This window comes from Convolutriloba macropyga, chromosome 15 (assembly GCF_964194025.1).
Source record: "Convolutriloba macropyga chromosome 15, txConMacr16.3, whole genome shotgun sequence".
NCBI classification, from domain to species: domain Eukaryota; kingdom Metazoa; phylum Xenacoelomorpha; order Acoela; family Convolutidae; genus Convolutriloba; species Convolutriloba macropyga.
The window spans coordinates 36,181,338-36,200,320 of NC_134482.1; the positions used below are offsets into that span (position 1 = coordinate 36,181,338).

Sequence of the window (18,983 nt, forward strand, 5' to 3'; positions counted from 1 at the left end):
TCAGTTGCACTTCAGACAACAGCATATAATTGATATTGAAACAGATCCATCACAATCATTATAAATTACCAAAAAATCATGAGAAAAACCAATAAAGCAGTCAAATGGTGTCAAAGAGACATAAACAAAAAATGGCGCTAATAGCTGGAAATTATCCAAATACAAACTCATTGTATTCTTAAAAACCACGATTGGAGAAAAAGCCTCGGTATTGCTTAAAGATTACCAAAAACCGTAAATAATGAAAAAGAAAACACTCTGGGAAAATTTTCAAAACCATTTTAAAAAAGACAAAAATTTAAACTCAATCATTTTTAAAAGTGAAACTTTCTAGGAACTTCATGAAAACTTTTTATTTTCACACTCTACACTAGACGCGTTTTCTAGTAACACCACTCACAACTCTCCACGATTGTTATATCAATCGATCAAAATTGACTGAAGAAAAAACCCAGTGGGGCATGTAGGTTCTATCCGCACAAGTGGGCTCGGGAAAATGAAAATATTTGAACACTAATGGCTATTCCCACATCTCACTAATTATAATGATGTTATTACGTTAAAAAAATTCATGTTCGTCTCTAGTGGATCTTTGATTTTGTCTGATACGTCAAAAATTGGATATGAATCAGTTTAATGATAAGAATTTTGATATTTACAATAGACCTCTGCTGATTAACAATTAGACCACGCGCGAGCTATCAATACAGCTAATGAGAAAATTTGCTTTGATTGCAATTTAATTGCACATTTATGACGCTTTTGAGTAAATTTAGTTGTAACATAACAAACACATATTACTTAAAAAGCCATAAATTCCCCGTTTTCTTGATTTTTCCTTGTGACGTTTTTTGAAGCTTATTTGAAGTTCTTGAGAAGAAATTACAAGTATAGTTATTTCAACGTAGCGTGTAAGACAAAAAGGCGCCTGCGTGGCACAGAATGCTTCCACATGCAAATCAAGTTTGGTAAAAATGAAAGAAACAGCTCTTTTGAGTCAATTTTTGCGTGAACCTTGAGTTCGTTTTGTATGAAAACTGATATTGTTTGAACATTCATTTTGATATAACTTTAAAATGAAAATCTGTGGTGTCAAAATTATTAAAAAATTAATTTGCTTTTAACAGAAGTTGAAAGTTCAATCGTTGTGAGTCGGAAACAAACTTTGGATTAAGCAAACGCAGACAGTAATTTTGAAAATTTGCTGAGACCACTTTAAGCGAGAAACAGTAAACAATTTAATGACAGTACATGATATTGACGATTCGTTGTTAATACTCAAAGAGAAAACAAAAATTTTCAATCCGTTTTCTGAATAGATTTTCACCTTTCTACTTTTTCTCGTTAAGATATGCCAGACTGAAGACACGTTTGCAGATCAGTTCGATTGAAGATCTCATTGACAAATTTTCAAATTTTTACGGAAAAAATACCGAATACGAAGAAATCATGAAGAGTTAAGGACTTACAGAAAGTCAATTTTTAGGGATTGTTTTTAAAGTCAACCAAAACTCAGAACCTCAGTTGAGAAGTACGATGCAGTTCTGGAATTGATAACATTTTTCTTTTTTTTCTCAATAGACTGTTTTTTTCTGTTATTTTTGATGCAGGTTTCTATATGTAATCGATTCAACTAAATTTATAGTACAATGTAACTCTTAATTACCTGTAGGACGTGTCGGAGTGCTAATCAAATTGAGAGCAACTGAAGAGCGCAATAGTCAAGGTCATTTGAAGTCAAGGTCAAAAAAGGAAGACATTTTGGTCATTTCCTCAGAAAGTTGCATTGCATTTTTTTCCCTCTTTTTTGAATGTCCTTAAATTCAACTTTTTTGTCATCTTTCTAAGAAAAGGGAAAACAAAGGCAGCGGGGTTGGAAGGTAATGTGTAGAATGCCCAAAAATTGTGACAGAAAGTAATCTACTTTTTTTTTCTAAAATTTTATTTCTGATTTAGGTTTCGTAGTTGCTAAGTATGGCTGAAATATACTGGTGCCTTTCTTGCACTTGTTGCTGACTAAAATTATCAGTTTTTTGGTGGTCAAATGGAAATTAAATTTGAATGTCAGTTGAAACATCAGAACAAAAATAACAGGCTAAAAATGAAAGAAGAAACACACTGTTTACTTTTTCAAGGAATTATTTCTTATCCTTTTCTCAAGAATCTCTTCACTCAACACCCTGTATAGTTAATCAAAAGAATTCAAATGAATTAAAAAAGAGAATTTAAAGTTCGGCGTATGTTTCCACAGAATATTACAAAATTTTACAATTTTTCAAGATAAATGTTTGTCTCTTCTCGTAATTCAAAAAACTGAAATTAGATTTTTGATAAACTTTTTCCATTGACTCAAATGATTTCTCTTTTAAACACTTCTTTTCAAATTGAAATGATTTTCTAAGGTCCTAGAGAAACATGCCAAAATTGAATGAAATGTTTCACATTCTTTTCGTCTTTCGCTTAATTCCTAAAATTTTTTTTGTAGTTGTTTCTTTCAAATATTGAGTATATCAGTTGCTCATTGGAATACATGGTTGTATACAAAAGTAAGAAATCGCTTCAAGGTACTATATAGTTTCAAAAAATCGTCTTTGAAATAGCAAAAAATGAAATGAAATTGAATGTCTTTTCTTTTCCTATATAACGAATTTTAGTTCCATTATATAGTATTGTTAAGTTTTTTTGCTTAAAAGAACAAAATAATTTAAATTTATTTATATACAAAAAAATAATTTTTGTTCTTGGTGTTAATAATCTATTGCTGTTCTCAAAAACTCTCTTTGAATAGCATTAAGGAAAGTATTTTTCAAATTTGTGTATATCATTTTGAACAGAGCAGTTCGTCGCGTAAGACCAAATATTTCATCCCGCAGAGAACATAAAAACTCTGTCAGCCAAAACTGGAAACACTTCATTAATATATTTATTTGAAATTGCTTGAATTGATGAACAGAGAGCAGATTTGAAGTAATCATAACGTCAAATGGTTGTAACAAAAAATTTGGACAACGAAAGATACTTTGACGACTCCTGATATTCATATCATCGGAAGCTTATTGCAAAAATCTTTGCTAAATTGTCTGAATTTTTCACACATAATGTTTCAAAAACATCTCATTCAACTCAAAAGACATAGAAACTAATTTGCAGCTGAGACGAAAACTGGCAGGATATCTAATAGACCAAAAGATGTAAAAAACGACTAAAAATTCATTTTAAAAAAATTATCATAACATATAAAGTATGCATAGAGAGAAGATTTGAAGTAATCATAACGTCAGATGGTTGTAACAAAAATCAGGACAACGAAAGATACTTTGACGACTCCTGATAATCATATTATCGGAACAGAAATTTTGAAGCTTATTGCAAAAATCTTTGCTAAAATGTATAAATTTTTCACACATAATGTTTCAAAAACATTGCATTCAACTCAAAAGACATAAAAACTAATTTGCAGCTGAGACGAAAGCTGGCATTTCAACTAATAGACAAAAAGATGTAAAAAAACGACTAAATATTCAACTTAAAAAAATTATCATAACATATAAAGTATGAATAGAGAGCAGATTTGAAGTGATCATAACGTCTGATGGTTGTTACAAAAATCTTGACAACGGAAGATACTTTGACGACTCCTGATAATCATATTATCGGAACAGAAATTTTGAAGCTTATTGCAAAAATCTTTGCTAAATTGTCTAAATTTTTTACACAATGTTTCAAAAAAATCTCGTTTAACTCAAAAGACATAAAAACTAATTTGCAGTTGAGACGAAAGCTGGCAGGTTATCTAATAGACCAAAAGATGTGAAAAACGACTAAAAATTTAACTTTGAAAATTTTTTATAACATATAAAGCTGCTAAATCTTTTGACGCAAAAAAGCGGAAAAATCAGTTTTGGTGACCACATTATACCGTATACACTAATTAAAAGCCATGTCATTTGTCCCTAACAGTCGAAGAATTCACAAAAATGACAATACGTTCAAAGAGTTTGTAAGTTAAAAAATTGACAAATTATTTTTTCGTTTGTTGTTTAGTGAAATTACCAATACAATTATGGGAAAAGAGACATCAGAACATTGCACGCTGCGCAAGGTCTCCAAAAATTAAAACCAACGTCAATGAAAAACTAATTCAACAAAGACCAAATACTGAAAGAAACTGCACCATTTGGTGCTAAAAAACTTCAAACAGTGAGCTTCACGCCTAAAATTTAGAACTTCTTTGACAATTCCTGACAAAAAAATGTTTGAGAGACTAATTAAGCTGGTATTGAAACCTAATTAAAATTGATTCCAACCCGGTTTTATCAGTTTTTCTCGTTTTGGAAGAAAAATCAAAAACAAAACTTGTGATCACATCTTACAAAAGAATAACCAAAATGAGAACAACCATACAATCCAATTTTTCTGAATTGTTGAAAAACAAGAGAATGACAAAATAGCTCTCTAATTTGGGTAGAAAAAGTAATTAGTAACACCTTTAATATCAGTATAATTTAATTTTCCCCCTTAAACCACAATATTTTTCTTTTTAATGTATCAATTCGAAATACTCCTTTTTTTTTAAAAAAAAATAAAGTTGAAAGTAGCTTCTATGAGCTGCAAAATTTTTAAAATTTTTTCAATACGATGCGTAAACTAAAAAGCTGATTGAAGGAAAAACGTAGTCTCACATAAATATTCCCCCATTTAAAAAATTGAAGAAAAAATTAGTTCGCTACTCAATATTTTTCTCTTTTGATAATCAGCCAAAAGTGGCAACAAAACGCTTCTCGCTGGAATTCAAATAGCAGCATAAATTTTATTTATAAACGCATAAGAGCAGCCCCTTGGCGGTGAGCAGAAAACTGATAAGATGTCTGTGTTAATACAAAAAAGCAGACCTTTCGATAAATTTTTGATAGACAAAATTTTCAAATACTTCATTATATGCAACTGGCGTTAACGAGAACTTTTCTGAACATTTTTTAAAAACGAAAAATATATTAAACAATGGAGAAAGAAAACTTATTTCGATAAAAAAAAATGTTATCAAAGACTCTAATTATCTTTTACTGTTTGATCTTAGTTTTGCAGCTGTTTGAATAAATAATGAACAAAATCACTAAAAAATTTATATATCAATAGAAAAAGAAAACGGAAAACAAACAAAGCAATGTTGTTGTCGGACATCAAGTAATTAAGATTAATTTTTTGTTTTTAAAATCTAAGTCACAGCAAAGACCTATTAGTTAGCAATTGTCAATAAAAACATTAAATTCAATTTAGTGTGAACGTAAGAACGCAAAGTAAGCATCTTTACACAAAGTTTGAGACCTGCATGTCCAAGATTGATTCAAGAGCTCCAATACCAGGTTTTGTTAAACTTCTGTGGGTCAAATTTTGAAAGAAAAACAAAAACAATAACAAACAAGAGGATGTGCAAAAAAACTCTTTGATAAAAGAATTTCGGTTTGTGTAAAATTTGTAAAATTTGTCTAATAATTGGTTTTGCACCTCGACCACAAGTAATTGCAAACTTGATGTATTCCTGCTAAGGTATGGAAATTTGGATTTCACCAAAAAAAAACAACAAAGAGGCAACTGCGATTCAACAGAATATTGCTGATCTCATACTCAATTGTTGACTAATTTCAAAGTCTTAAAAATGCAGAAAAATCTCGGAACGTGTTGAATTGTTTTGACGTTGATATCTTTCTAAACAATTTTTTGCAAAATTTGCAAACTTTTAAATATGCTAATCATCAACCCTTTTAATCAACCTTAAAACCCAAACGGACAATTGTGAGTAATTTTTAGTAAAAAAATAAAGGTAGTGAAATTAGTTTGATCGATATCGGTTAATAAAATACTAATACTTCTTAAGCAAACTGCTTTTATCCAAAACTACCAGATATCAATAATTCGAACAAAAAATCATTTTATCTCGCAGCGATAAACAGTATCAGACTATACAATAGCCTCAGAGCAAACAAATAAGAGATATAACTCTGAATTAGTTAGACAAATCCGTGTATTACTTTATGCATGACATACATTTTAAAAAACTTCGGTGAAGTCTATAACAGTCGTAGTCATTGCTTCACGGATATTAAAATGTTTTTATGCAACGTACTCTAGCAATTAAACCCCCCCCCCCCCTCTTCAGCATGATCAGAAAAAACTCATCTCGCCCATCGCGAAAAGACCTAGAGAAGTGATGTTCAAATTGTAGGAAACTGGTTATAAGTTATAAAAGTTATAACTTATGCTTCAAAAGAGTTAGTATGTTCCACTTATTTTTTAAGATCCGTAACAATTTTTATTTTTTGAAATTGTTTTGAAGAAACAAGTACAATTAACTCACTAGAATGTTATATAGAGGTAACTAAAAAAAACCGCGGAGACAAATGCATACGAGTTGAGTTTAGGCAATTTGATTTTTTTTTGCTTGAACTTCAATTCGTTGGGATTTTTTTGGTGCATGCATAGAAGGCAATTTGGAGTTGTTTGAAGATAAAATTTGCCGGTAAGAAAATGAAGAAAATGGGAAGCAGCTCTTAGAAATTTTTCCTCCCAGGAAAGTTAATCAGTATAACAATTCGCAAAATGTGAAAGTATAAATTACAAAATGTTTTTGTTCGTTTGCAAAAGGCTATCTCGAGCCCGGCCTTTTTCGAGAAAGAATAATGGAATTGTAATTATTGCAGATAAATGGAAAAAGCAAAGCAACTGTGGAGTGTATGATTTTTTTTGTCTAGAAAAAAGTAATTAATTGAGATAATGAGATATATGTATGATTTTCGCATTTCATTATTTTTGCATAGACTGCAACATACCAACGAAGTGAGTTAAAACTAGTCATATCGTGTCCTGCAAAACTTAGTTGCAAAAATTTGACTGACCAATTTTTTTGTCGGTCAATTTCAAAAATGTTTACAGTTAACAATAACATTATGTTGGAAAATTGTAAACACACTTTACATAATTTACACACGTCAAATACAAAAAACTGCGGATAAAAAATCCAGAATTTTGTCAGTGCTTTATATAGATTGTGATTTCCAAGACGGCTAAAAATTTGGGATTTTCAAAAAAACTAAAATATCTATTTGAGTGATATCTGACGAAAACTTCATGAATGATCGAATTGATTATTGGATGTCTTTTTTAAGCTTTATCAATCATGAGTTGGGGAACACGCACTAAAGCTAACGTTATCGATTTTTTTATCGTCTATTTTTAAATTTTTGTTTTGTCTTTGAAAGATTAGGAGAATAATTTTAAAGCTATATCACGTTTGCAAAAAATGTTTTCTGTAATTATTTTTTCCTTTGTTTTAACAGAAACATTACTTCAGTCAGAGAAAAATAATTTAGATTTTGTTCTATTTTAGAAATAGTGAACTATTCAACTGAAGAATTGTTGACTCCAGAAGAAAATTTATCGACAGAAATACTAACAGAAGTTGGAAACTGCGAGACTAAAAGAATATCAAACTTGAACTGAAATTTTAACTAAGCAACAAAAAGTAAATTGTTTTCAATCTTTAGAATAAATTAAAAATTATAATGATTAAGTTTGTCTGCTTGTCTGCGAATGAAATTGAACTTCAGTTTTGATTTCAGTTGGTTCTTCGATAACATAGACAGAAACTGTTTCAAAAATCTGACTCGAAGTATGAACATGATATCATGGTTAAGCTCAAAATAGCTCAAAATGAATACTGTGAACTTGCGAAAACATGAATCATGAAAATGTAAATTACCGGAACATTTCGCCGGAAAAGTACCAAAAACACCATTATTCTCTGTTTCCTGAGTGATGTTTGTACATGAATTAACAGGAAGCAATGATGTGAAGCACTTTTGTCATCTTCACAGTGCCCAAGTGACAAAGTCTTTTAACTTTTTTTAAAAAAAGAAACGAAATCAAACTTCTGAATACCAGTGGGAGAAAACAATCATAATGAAAAGTTTAAACTTGATTTTGCACAACGAAATTCTTTGTTCAAAATGTTCAAGTTTTGAATAATTGTGATTAAAACCAAAGCTGAACTTTTGACTAAAGAATGTATCCGAAAGAAAGATCGTTGTCGGGATAAGAATGACATTTTGGGCGTGCTAAAATAATTATTTAATTGTAATTCCCGATTAATGATATCTATAGCAGTTTAGAAAATGTTTACCAGAATCATAGTTTTGTCTCCACGACATTAGATGCATATCAACAGTTTGAAATAAAAAAATTTTTAAATGAGAAAATTGAATGAAAAATCTTTCAAGTTTTTTTGAATGAGAAGTCTAAATTTAAAAAAAAAAGAATTTTAAACACTTTTAAATTATTTCCAACGTTAAAAAAAATTTATAACTCTGAAAATTTCAAACATGTAATCTTGAACATGTAATTTTCAAGAGTGTGCAAAATTGAACTGTATTCTCAAAACGGAAAAAAATTTTTTGCTGGTTAAGGTGATGTTAAGTTGATAATGGATGAACATTTCAGAACTATCCCAGATATCTTCAGTTAATTAAACATAATTTTTTTAGCGGCTTGATTTGTATTCTTTTTCAAATTTTTAATCATTTTAAAACATTAGGTGTTTTGTAGGTTTGTAGGCAAGCGAAAACATGACATTTCAGCGATGATAAAGAGCACAGCTAAATTGGGCAGTTCTAAAATATCAGCAAACAAAACACCTACTATGAATTGCTGGGTAAATGGAAGCAATAAACGTAATTTTTTTAATGTCTAAACTTATATATTGTTTCTGCAGAAGAAGAAAGTTTTTAAAAAACCCAAACTTCTGGCAAATTAAATTTATGAGAGGCAAGTACGCTTGACATATTGGTATTTTGCATTTGAAAACACTTTTGACAATCTATTGGAATGAACAAAACGAAAGTTCCGGTTTTTTCCATTACACCCCTCTCACGAAATCTTAGCCCACCACTATGACATGTTTACCGTAAATTGGTCATGATATAAGTTATCTTATCATTAAATTGGAGAGGTTTTAGGAGGAAAGACCCAAAATTGTTTGATTTTGTGTCAAATTAAAAATCTTTTTGAAAAATTACTTTAAAAGTATTTTTTGAAATGTAGCGACGTTTTATTCTTTCTCAAGAAGACAAAACTGTCAATCATCTTTTGTTTCGTCATTTAAGTTATTAAATTTATTGTTTGGTTAGGTATTTCAAATAACGTAAAAATTGTGAGAAAAGGTTCTCCCTTTTTTTGTTTAAGAGCGTAGATTTGAAACGGTGGTTTTTGGGTCCATTTTTTACCATTATTGCGCTAATCTCTGTTAAAATTGTGAGAAACCTTGTGTATTTAGAGATTTACGCAATTAAAAAGTTAAGAAAACTAAAAATTGCAGCAATTAGTAATCGAAAACGTCTACAACTTCAGAATTTTAATTTAATGGTTAGATTTTAAAAGATTTTTTCAGATATAAGATGATTTGCTCAATCAGTGTTAAGCATAACGAGACCATATATAATAGGTTTAATGAAAATTTATTTTGAAAAATGTTTTAACGGAAATGTATTGCGAGTGAATTACAGTCAAACGATTATTCCAATGCAAACTGAAGCTTGTGTTACGATATGACAAAGACAGCAGATAAATTTCATGGGTTTATTCAACAATTGGAGTTGCTGTTTTTGTATTCAATGGCTTCATGAAAAATTTTAAGACAAGTAAATTCCTAATTTTTCAAAAAAATTTAAATTTTTTACAACAATTTGTATCTGGAAGTAACTTAAAATTTAACACCATACTGAACATTTGTTTTAAAAGGGTAAACAACTATAATGCATTCAGTAAAACACATTTGAGATGGACAATCGCTCTGTTAAACATCAGTCGTATGAGTTGCTAAACACTTTTTTTGTAAGATAGTCTTTGGTCGATGTAAGATACTTTCTTTCTAATGGTAAATCGAATTGACAATTAACTTGGTTAACATGGCTAGTTTATCGAAACAGAAGATAATTAACAGTTTCATCAACAGTTTGATAAAGATAATTATTTGCATTTTTTGCGAAAATTAAAATGTTATTTAACATTAAAGAAAAGAAGAACTTACCGAATCCCAAGCCATCAGGACTCAACGCGTAGCCGTAGGAATTACTGGGTCGCAGTTTACAAAGAAAGACTGACCCCAACAAAAACAAACCCGCAATTTTGACCCAATTCAGTTTAAAGCTTTCCATTCTGATGAGGGAGAAAGACAAAAGAGAAAAAGATTTATTGAACAAATTAAGGAAGTCTGCCAAAACGAAGAACTGGGCCAGATAATTGCAGAGGAAACTGAAATTATTACCAAAATGGCCAATATGGCTTATAGAAAGGAAATGTGAATTAAGTAAAGGTGAACTAACGATGGAAAATTGGGGATTTTTAACCAATCACGGATATTTGTTTTTCATTTTTATTTACGGTTTCATTTAACTATGGTGCAAAACTGTTGAAAATAAAGAGCGACCTGAAAAAAAAAACAAAAATCAACAATAACAATATGACTACAAATGCGTTGATAATTTGAACTCTTTTAGGTACGAAATTGGGATTGCTTAGGGCTGAACAATTATGCTTGTCACGGCGTACATAAAAAAAACTAGCCACTCTTATCTGTTTTGTTCGCGTCAAATTGTCTTCTTTTACTGTACAAAAGCGTCTAATTCAATGCGAAATTGAAAATTTTTGAAAATCAGAGATGTTTCAAAACCCATAAATGAGAACTTCTGATAGTAAAATGCAGCACTGAAAAACCATTTAGACATGTCAATTACAAGAATCAGTTTTATTCACAAAAATGCTTAGAATATGATTCAAGTTTTTTAAGAAAATACGGCAAGAATTAGACACATTTTGATCAAAAATTGCAGTATCCTGATTCAAACATGGCAGCAATATTTTCCTTGAATTGCTTCTTGCAATATTGTTTGCCGAAAAATAAAGATATATATCAATTGAACAAGTTTTCTTCAAAAAGGAAGCGAATGCCGACGCACACAAATTTCAAACGTAATGTATTTAAAGAAATGAAAGCCATTTTTTCATTTAGAAATTTACAGAACAAGGTTTGACATCAAACATGACATCAGCTCATATAGTTTGGACTCACAGAAAAAATTAATTCTGGTGGACGTTTTCTGTTGCAATTCACATATTGCTGTGAATGCTTCGACAGCTGGTAATTTTTAAAAACGAAATGCAGCGAAATCAAAATTTTTTGTAAAATTAGCATTTCTGAAATTAAACTTTTAATTTCTTCATTCAAAGCAAACTATACATACAAATTCCAGGAAAAGCTGTGAGACAAATCTATAACAGCAGCCCTCAGGTAAGGAATACTTGAAAAGAGTTGATGTGAAAAATCGCACAGCAATGATCGAATTCTGAGAATTTCATCCATATTTTTGAGATGGATAAATCACCGAAAAACAGCCTAAAACGATGTCATAGGATCAGAGCCCAAGAAAATATGTGGGCCGTATGTTTTGAAATCAGGCAGTTATTAAGTAATTTTGACTTGGTAGTGTAATTTCATATTGTGAAGTATGCTGACATTTTTCACTGTGCTTTTGCATCATTTTCGAATATTCCAGATATGTTAACAAGAAAGATAGCTGGATTGTTACCACGTAAATTACATGAAGAAAAAGAGTTAGAAATGATCCATCAGGAATTGACGCAATTGCTTCCAATCGATTTTCTCTTGGGTTCCAGTTTAGTAAGGTGCCTTCAATAGAAGAATGTGAGGATTTTGATCACAGAAAGAGGTACATCCGGGCCCAATAATATGCAGACACTCTGAAAACGAATGTTAGCTTTGAATCGCCTCTGTCAATGGTCAACAGCTACTCGAGATGAACTAAAGACTGGAGGCCTTGTATGGCTCGCCAATTATTTATCTGCAACAGGCTATTTTGCTTTCTAACGCATCGAAAACCTTCATTCTGTTGATGATAGCGTTGCGTGCATCGCCGAAACCGGTACTAAGTCTGCTTGCTATGTCCAGTCCGTTGTAATTGGAATTCCTGTTTTTGGTTCATCACTTTTCAGGTCGAAGGATATTGTGAATACATAGTGAAATTAAGCAAAAAATTAATGCAATCATAGATTTAAAGTGTATGCTCAAAAAAATGAGCATCCAGAGAGCCGATAATCCAGAAACGCACACTCAATCTAAGAACCGCGATCAATGAACAGCTTAAGAGCGTTTTTGAGCCGTACTACACCGAATTATGCTAAGAAGATCCCGAAAAACTAGGTCATTTATGGTATGAATTGACCACTATTGGCCGTGTGTTATCTAACTAAAGTTTTTCGTTGAAAAGCCATTTTGGTTTTTGTGGAAAAAGATTGATTTCTTTTACGTTTTCTTTTCATTCGAGGTTCAGCCGTTACTTTGCGGGATTTGAACATCATCTCATCACTACCAAACTTTGACGGCGAAAATAAGGCAAATGGGAGGTAGAATGAGTGTTGTTTTCCAATTAATGCGAAAACTGGAGCTTTAGTTGCGAAATCACAGTGAACACGGGGTTCATTACAGCGTAAGGAGAATCTGAGAGTTTAACATTGCAAATCGGGCAAAATGGAAATGTAATGAACTATGAAAACAATGAAAGTCAGTTGAAATGAAAGATGATCTGAATGATGCAACAAAAGAGTAGAAAACATTGAGAAGGATTTCCCGATCCATTGCACGTCCATCACAAAACATTCAACAAGAAGAAGCAACTGGAGATGTGATGATCTGCAATGGAACATTTTTTGGTGGAAATAGTTTGATTGAAAAAAATGATTTTTAAAATTTGATTTACATTAGTGTACCGGGGCAATAGAACGTATATATTATACCTGACTTGTAAACTTTAACCAAATGGTTATGAAACTAAGCTACCTATCAATTCGGAAAAAAATGAAAAAAATATACGATCTAAAAAATAAACAAAACTTTATATTAGGCTTAGCTAAAAAAGACAACGATCTTTTTTATCTCTTTCTTGATTAACCAATCAGAACCAAGTATCGATGATGTCATAAATGATAATAATTTGATTGTTTGCTTTTACCCAGTTGTTTGAATAGTGAAACCGAATTGTATTTGGAACCATCAGAAACTGTTACCAAGAGCAGTTGGCTTTCAGATTGAATAAATTTTGATTCTTTGGCAACTTTAGTTTTTTTGCTAGATCTTAAGATCTTGCGAGTTTTCAGTTGGTTGAGTTCACTTGACGAGAAGTTAGCAACAAGACTAGCTTATGACTGAAGCCTTACAAACTTCAGCACGAGATTGAACATAGACAACAATAAGGATTTTCTTAACTTCAATCAACAAAATTAAAGTTACAGTCCTTTAAAACGTCCGACCGACTAACTATTTCTGCGAGATCATTAGACAATCGGATTCAGTGACGAACCCAGTTGGCGTTAAACTTGAGAAGAGAACCAAGCTGTGATATATCGGTTCCGCTGAGATTCTTGAGCAGCCGCAACATTTACTCTATGATTGCCAAGAAGGCAGCTTTTTTTCATCTTTCAAATAACAAATTATCTAGATTCAAAACATTCGAAACAATTGCGTGTTCTTAATAGACAAACAGCAACAAAATGATTGCTTTAGGTACAATCTTGTACTGTTACACTCCAAATATAATTTGCATTGTATTCAGTCAGTCTTTTTATTTTAAAGAAAAAATTCGATCTTTTCTTGGTTAATTAAAAAACAGAACATTTCAAATCAAAGCTCGCTGTTGATAGGTGCAAATGATTTCCCAAGCATTTCCAAATTAATGTATCTAGTTGCTTCACCCGAGCAATTATGGTCATTTTCACTTTTAATAATGTTTGATTTTTAAATAAACAAAGGCTTGTTGAAATTTGCCATTATTTTTTCTTTATTTGGTCAAGTTGTAGCTTAGTGTCTGCAAAGAAAGAATGCTTTTTCTTGCTTTTTTCTCTATTAAAGTAAAATTTTTTTTTTTTTGGTCTTACGCGTTAAGTTATGGCTTTCTGGCTTTGATGCTGCTAGATTTCACAATTTTTATTTTTTTTTTGTTTTTAGAGAAAAAACGAGAAAAAAACGAGTTGGCCCATTTTTCACGTTATTTTTTCTCGTTTTATCCCATTATCTCATTAATGACAGTTCACATATAACATTATTGGCGTTCAAAATAAGGTACAATAAAACATATAAAAAAATCTTTAGAGGCATTGATTAAAGTTTTAACGGCTTCGATACCCCTTTCTGGAAGAAATTTTTTTCATTTGTCTGTAACTATCGTTTTCACCTTGTCTTTTTAGACGCATGAAATTTCCCTGATACGGAAAGGTCTCATTGAATTCTTATGAAGAAATAAATGAGCCTATATTCTGATTGGAAATGACACCCGATGGTTTTCATTGATTTTGTATTTCGTCTAGCCTTGCTTTCTTAATAATGGCAGAACGCCTCAATCTAATGCGGCTTTTTTTCCATTGGATTGTTTGCGATGGAGGCCATACACCTATTTTTTGAAAAATCTTTAGTTTTTGTTTTTTTTATCTCTTCCTCATTTGATAGACATTTATGCCAAAAACGTGATAATTGGGGTAGGAACTCTATGCACGGACGCACATTACCGAGCCTCCTTGTTCGCATCTGTTATTATTAGTAAAAATTTAAGTAGTGATTTTATTCTCGAAAAAATTATTACATGAATGTAAAACTTCACAGTGATATCACGCATCTGACCTCTTGCAGACTACTAATCTATGTACCAGAAAGATGATTTTGTTTCCCCAACATAGAGTATTTAGCGACGACAATAATTTGTTCTGTTTACAAGCTTAATATCAAAACGGAGCGTGTAGTAAAAATAGTTAGTTTTAAATGGAACCGTTTTTAACCTTCTCACTGGAAACTCTATATAATTATTTCATATTTTGTGCCAACGAGTATATTCAATAATTTTGCGTTATATAAACAGCGCCCTTTTTGCAAAACTGTTAAACCGCCCCTTTAAACAACAAAAAGATATTCAAACTGCAGGCACTTACGTCGATAAAAATAATGTAATATAAACTTTTCTAAACTGTTGTAACCATAGACATAGGATAAATTATGCTTCAAGGACCAAAACAAATTTTTTAGGATCACAACATAACGAAACTCTGGGAAACAGAAAACGTCTTAATTGTCTGAAACTTGAAGATGAAAGAGAAAAATATGTCAAGGAACAAACTCTGCTTGAAACCCCTATAATAGAGAAAAAGGGGGTCAATATGATCCGACAAACAAATATGCTGTAACAACCGATGTGATTCAACTATTTCTACAGAATTCAGGTATAAGCATAAATAAGCATTTGCAAAATTAGTCAAAAACAGTTATTCTCTGGTTCTGTTTTTTTCGACCGAATGTAAAAATATAATCTCTGTTAAGATTTTTAATTCTGCTCTTGTACAAGATGTGGTGTTGTGTTACAATGAGTTGTATGTTATCTTGAAATGAAAATTAATAAACATCAATTAAAAATCGCTAAATTAATTGAACAGGCCAAAAAACACGTATAAGCAGCTCAAAATGACCACAAAATGTTAAGGACAAAATTCTCATTACACTTGAAAAGAAAAGCAAAATTTGGACAAAAAGAACTGCCTTCACCAAAATCACAATTGCTTACAATTGGAGCATGTTTTGTTTTTGAGTCATAACATGTACTGTTGCTGCGGGCATTGGGTAATTGTTGGGTAGCATCTTTGTTTCCTGCGGATCAGCAAATCAAAGCAGACCAGATATTCACTTCAATTTTCTGCAATCAGTAGAAAATAATAAGTTGTGAATAATTTTTTATTGGTGCAGATCAATTGAAATGCAGAGATATTCTCAATTGAGCATTTTCCTTGAATCTCTGGCACTATGGAAAAGTGTTGGCTTGCAACCAATTTCACTATGCTCGAGATCAATTGTTGAAAGTACTGGTAAAATTAGCTGATCGTTGTCCGCTTTGTTTAATAAAAATTAAGTCATACCTTACGAGTGTTTTGTTTGAAGAATTTTGTGAAGCAGAAGACATGCGCAAAACACGCTCATCAGAACAAATGCTACTGTTCTCAATCTTTAAAGAGCAAAATCTAGCCTTTCCTAGTGAATGGGCTACTGGACAAGCCTTCCAATTGGCCCAATTGGGTTGAATGTTTATAGTTTAATCAATTTATACGCTCAATTTTATATCACAAGTTAAATTTGATCTCTTCTGTTCGGCAAATATTTTTCTTATTAAATGTCTGATACGTACAGTACGAAACTACCGTTGATAAAAAACGTTCAAAATTTTATTATAATGTCAAGTTGATGATTAAACTGAAAAATTCTATCTTTTTTTAAGTTTGAGAACAGTGAAAAACAACGACTTATTAGCAGAAGCAAAACTTTCTTCTTATTCTGTTGACTCAACAACTATAATCTACTCTAACTGGACACCGTTCTACTTTTCAGGTAAATTACTTCTATAAATTTTAGCCTATAACAATGATATTTAATATCCTTGAAGCAAAATCAGGAAGAGGTTGCAATAATTTATCCATGACACCGCGCCTCTTTCAAAATTTTCCTTATTTTGCTTGTGAGTAAAATTTTGACGAAGATCTTTTAATATTCATTACTTCGTTTTTCAGACAACTTTTCAAGCAATTTTTCTAACCGCCTCTTTGATATCTATTATATGATCTTAGCTTGTAAAAGCGGAGCTTTTTGACTTATCTCAAGATAATTATTCTTATTTTGTAGAGTTTGACATCCCGATGAAATTGTTTTTGTTTAAGGTGTCGTTGTTTTTTTATTGTTCTAAAATATATTTCAAATTTAGAATTTGTCAATGTAATCCAATTTTTTTCTTTTTTTAATGGCAGTTTTGTGGTTCCTTTGATGTAGATTGAGTAGAGAGAATTGGAAGACTGACTGCAGAACGTCGGTTTGTTTGTGTTTCTGTTTTGACTTTTGAAATTTATGGGGATACTGGATCCAACCGCAGTCAGATATATTGGGGTAAAACTTAATTTAATAATTTACTGTTTCAGCGAACGAACGAGATCAGGTCTCCTGCTAAAAAAATGCAACTGACGATGCTCTGACGAATGAGAACACAAGTGGAGGTCGCGCTCGAAATTGCCTCTGATCAGACCGTCCCAGACCAACGTGACCTCTGATCAGACGAGTGTGCGCTCGAAGTGCGATCGAAGCCGCCTCTGATTAGACGAGTTCCAGGCTCAAATGACCTCTGAACAGACGAATTCCTGACCATTGTCAAGACAATCCCCATACAATTGTCCAGAATAAAATGCGTTTGAATTGTTGTCCCAGAGCATGTGCAAGGATGATCTCTGCAGATCTTCAATTACGAAAGTATTGCACCAACATATATGACAATAAATGAAAACAATAAAAAATACCAATAAAATTAAGAAAATAAACTTTCTAAGCAATAATTTTGCTACATTTTTTCATAATTTACGGCTCACTGTAACGTTCCAGCTCCCATCAGTTTGTGAGTTGAATGTAAATTACTCTTGAGCAGCTGTTCGTCTTTTTGAGCACGATATGCAGTACTAGAAATAGGTTTCGTTGTAAAAGAAGCTGTCCTGTTCCTGTCCTGTCCTTTTCTGACTTGCTGATTGCTGAACAAATTCTCCATGTTTTAATAGGATCTGAATGTAAACGTAAAATTATACACAAATCGCAATAAGCCGAAAGAGAATTTTTTTTGGGGGGGGGGGGGTGGTGGAACTGGTCTCACTTTCGATTGTGATAGAGGAATTAAACAAATTTTTAAATAAATTTAAAAAATAAACTTTCTTATCAATAAATGTGTCCGTCCTGATATCACCCAGGCTAAAGTCCCAAAGTGAGTTTGTCCATACTGGAGGCACAGCGAGAAATGTAAAATTGTGTATTAGTGTATTCGAAATTGATCAAACTATTGTGCGCTCGACACTGCCTCTGATCAGACCGTCCCAGACCGAAGTTATTTCTGATCAGACAAGTTCCAGACCAATGTCCAGACTGAAGTGCACTCGAAGCCTTTTCCATACTATATAATTCGAGCGCACCGGTAACATTAGTGCGCTCGAAGATCGTCTGATCAGGGGTCACTTCGGTCTGGCCACCTCGACCTGGGAAACATTTTTGTCTGGAAGACCCGGCAAGTGCAACAGATTTTACAACTAGTATTATTAATGATTCCGTGTCATGTCCAGAAATCAAAGTTTCTCCTTGATTATGCTTCTTTGGATTAAATGTAATGTTTCGCTATTGGTTAAAATTTAATGCAAAACTGGCTGAGAAAGTGAAAGTGTATTTGGTTAGACTAAGATCAATAGCTGTTTTCGGGTTTGAAACGCTTGTTTACTGGGAGGTTGAATTGAATATCAAAACTGACTGAGGATACATAATTTTTGTTTTCCCTTTTTACAAATTCTGATTCTCATTCTTTTTTTATAAATACAATAATAATGATAATAAGTTTTGATATCCTGTATATCCTGTAAAACTTTGTCCCTTGCCAAGCCAGGAACAGGAAATTGCGTGCACAAGGGGCTCAACCAGAAACTTGTCTTTAAAACAAGAAATTTAACATAATTGAGGATAAAAAATTGCGCGGACAATTGAACAGTTTGAAACTGCATTATTTCAAAGAGACAAGTTGATCAGAGAACATTAGAAACATCACATTTCCGGCATGGGAATTTTTCAGTTGTACAACGATATGTAAATAATCTCCTGAAAAAAAAAACAATAACTAGCAAGTAAAAATTTTCTGGGAAATCAAACATCGGCAACGTATACTGAAAAAGCCAAACTTCCAATCAATTTCTTCTGTCTGTCCTCTCAGGTCAACATGATTATGAAGTAAATATTGAAGTAAACACTGAAATTCATTTTTCCATTTCATAAAAATTGAAACCATCGAAATCTCAACATCAGCAATGCGAAATGACCA

At 31.9% G+C, this 18,983-nt stretch overlaps 3 protein-coding genes across 3 annotated transcripts in view; 2 read left to right on the forward strand and 1 right to left on the reverse strand.

Moving 5' to 3' along the window:
• LOC142354375 (LIM domain-containing protein pin-2-like) overlaps positions 1-7,615 on the forward strand; it is a 23,460-nt gene extending 15,845 nt beyond the window's left edge. Inside the window, exon 4 of the mRNA XM_075406650.1 lies at positions 7,385-7,615. Coding sequence (XP_075262765.1) covers positions 7,385-7,497 — 113 coding nt within the window. The 3' untranslated portion in view covers positions 7,498-7,615. The remainder of the gene's footprint in view (positions 1-7,384) is intronic.
• Positions 1-10,340, reverse strand: part of LOC142354292 (uncharacterized) — a 48,576-nt gene extending 38,236 nt beyond the window's left edge. The window contains exon 1 of the mRNA XM_075406556.1: positions 10,079-10,340. Within this exon, the coding sequence (XP_075262671.1) occupies positions 10,079-10,205 (127 nt within the window). The 5' untranslated portion in view covers positions 10,206-10,340. The remainder of the gene's footprint in view (positions 1-10,078) is intronic.
• Positions 1-18,983, forward strand: part of LOC142353881 (multidrug resistance-associated protein 1-like) — a 653,144-nt gene that overhangs the window by 514,091 nt on the left and 120,070 nt on the right.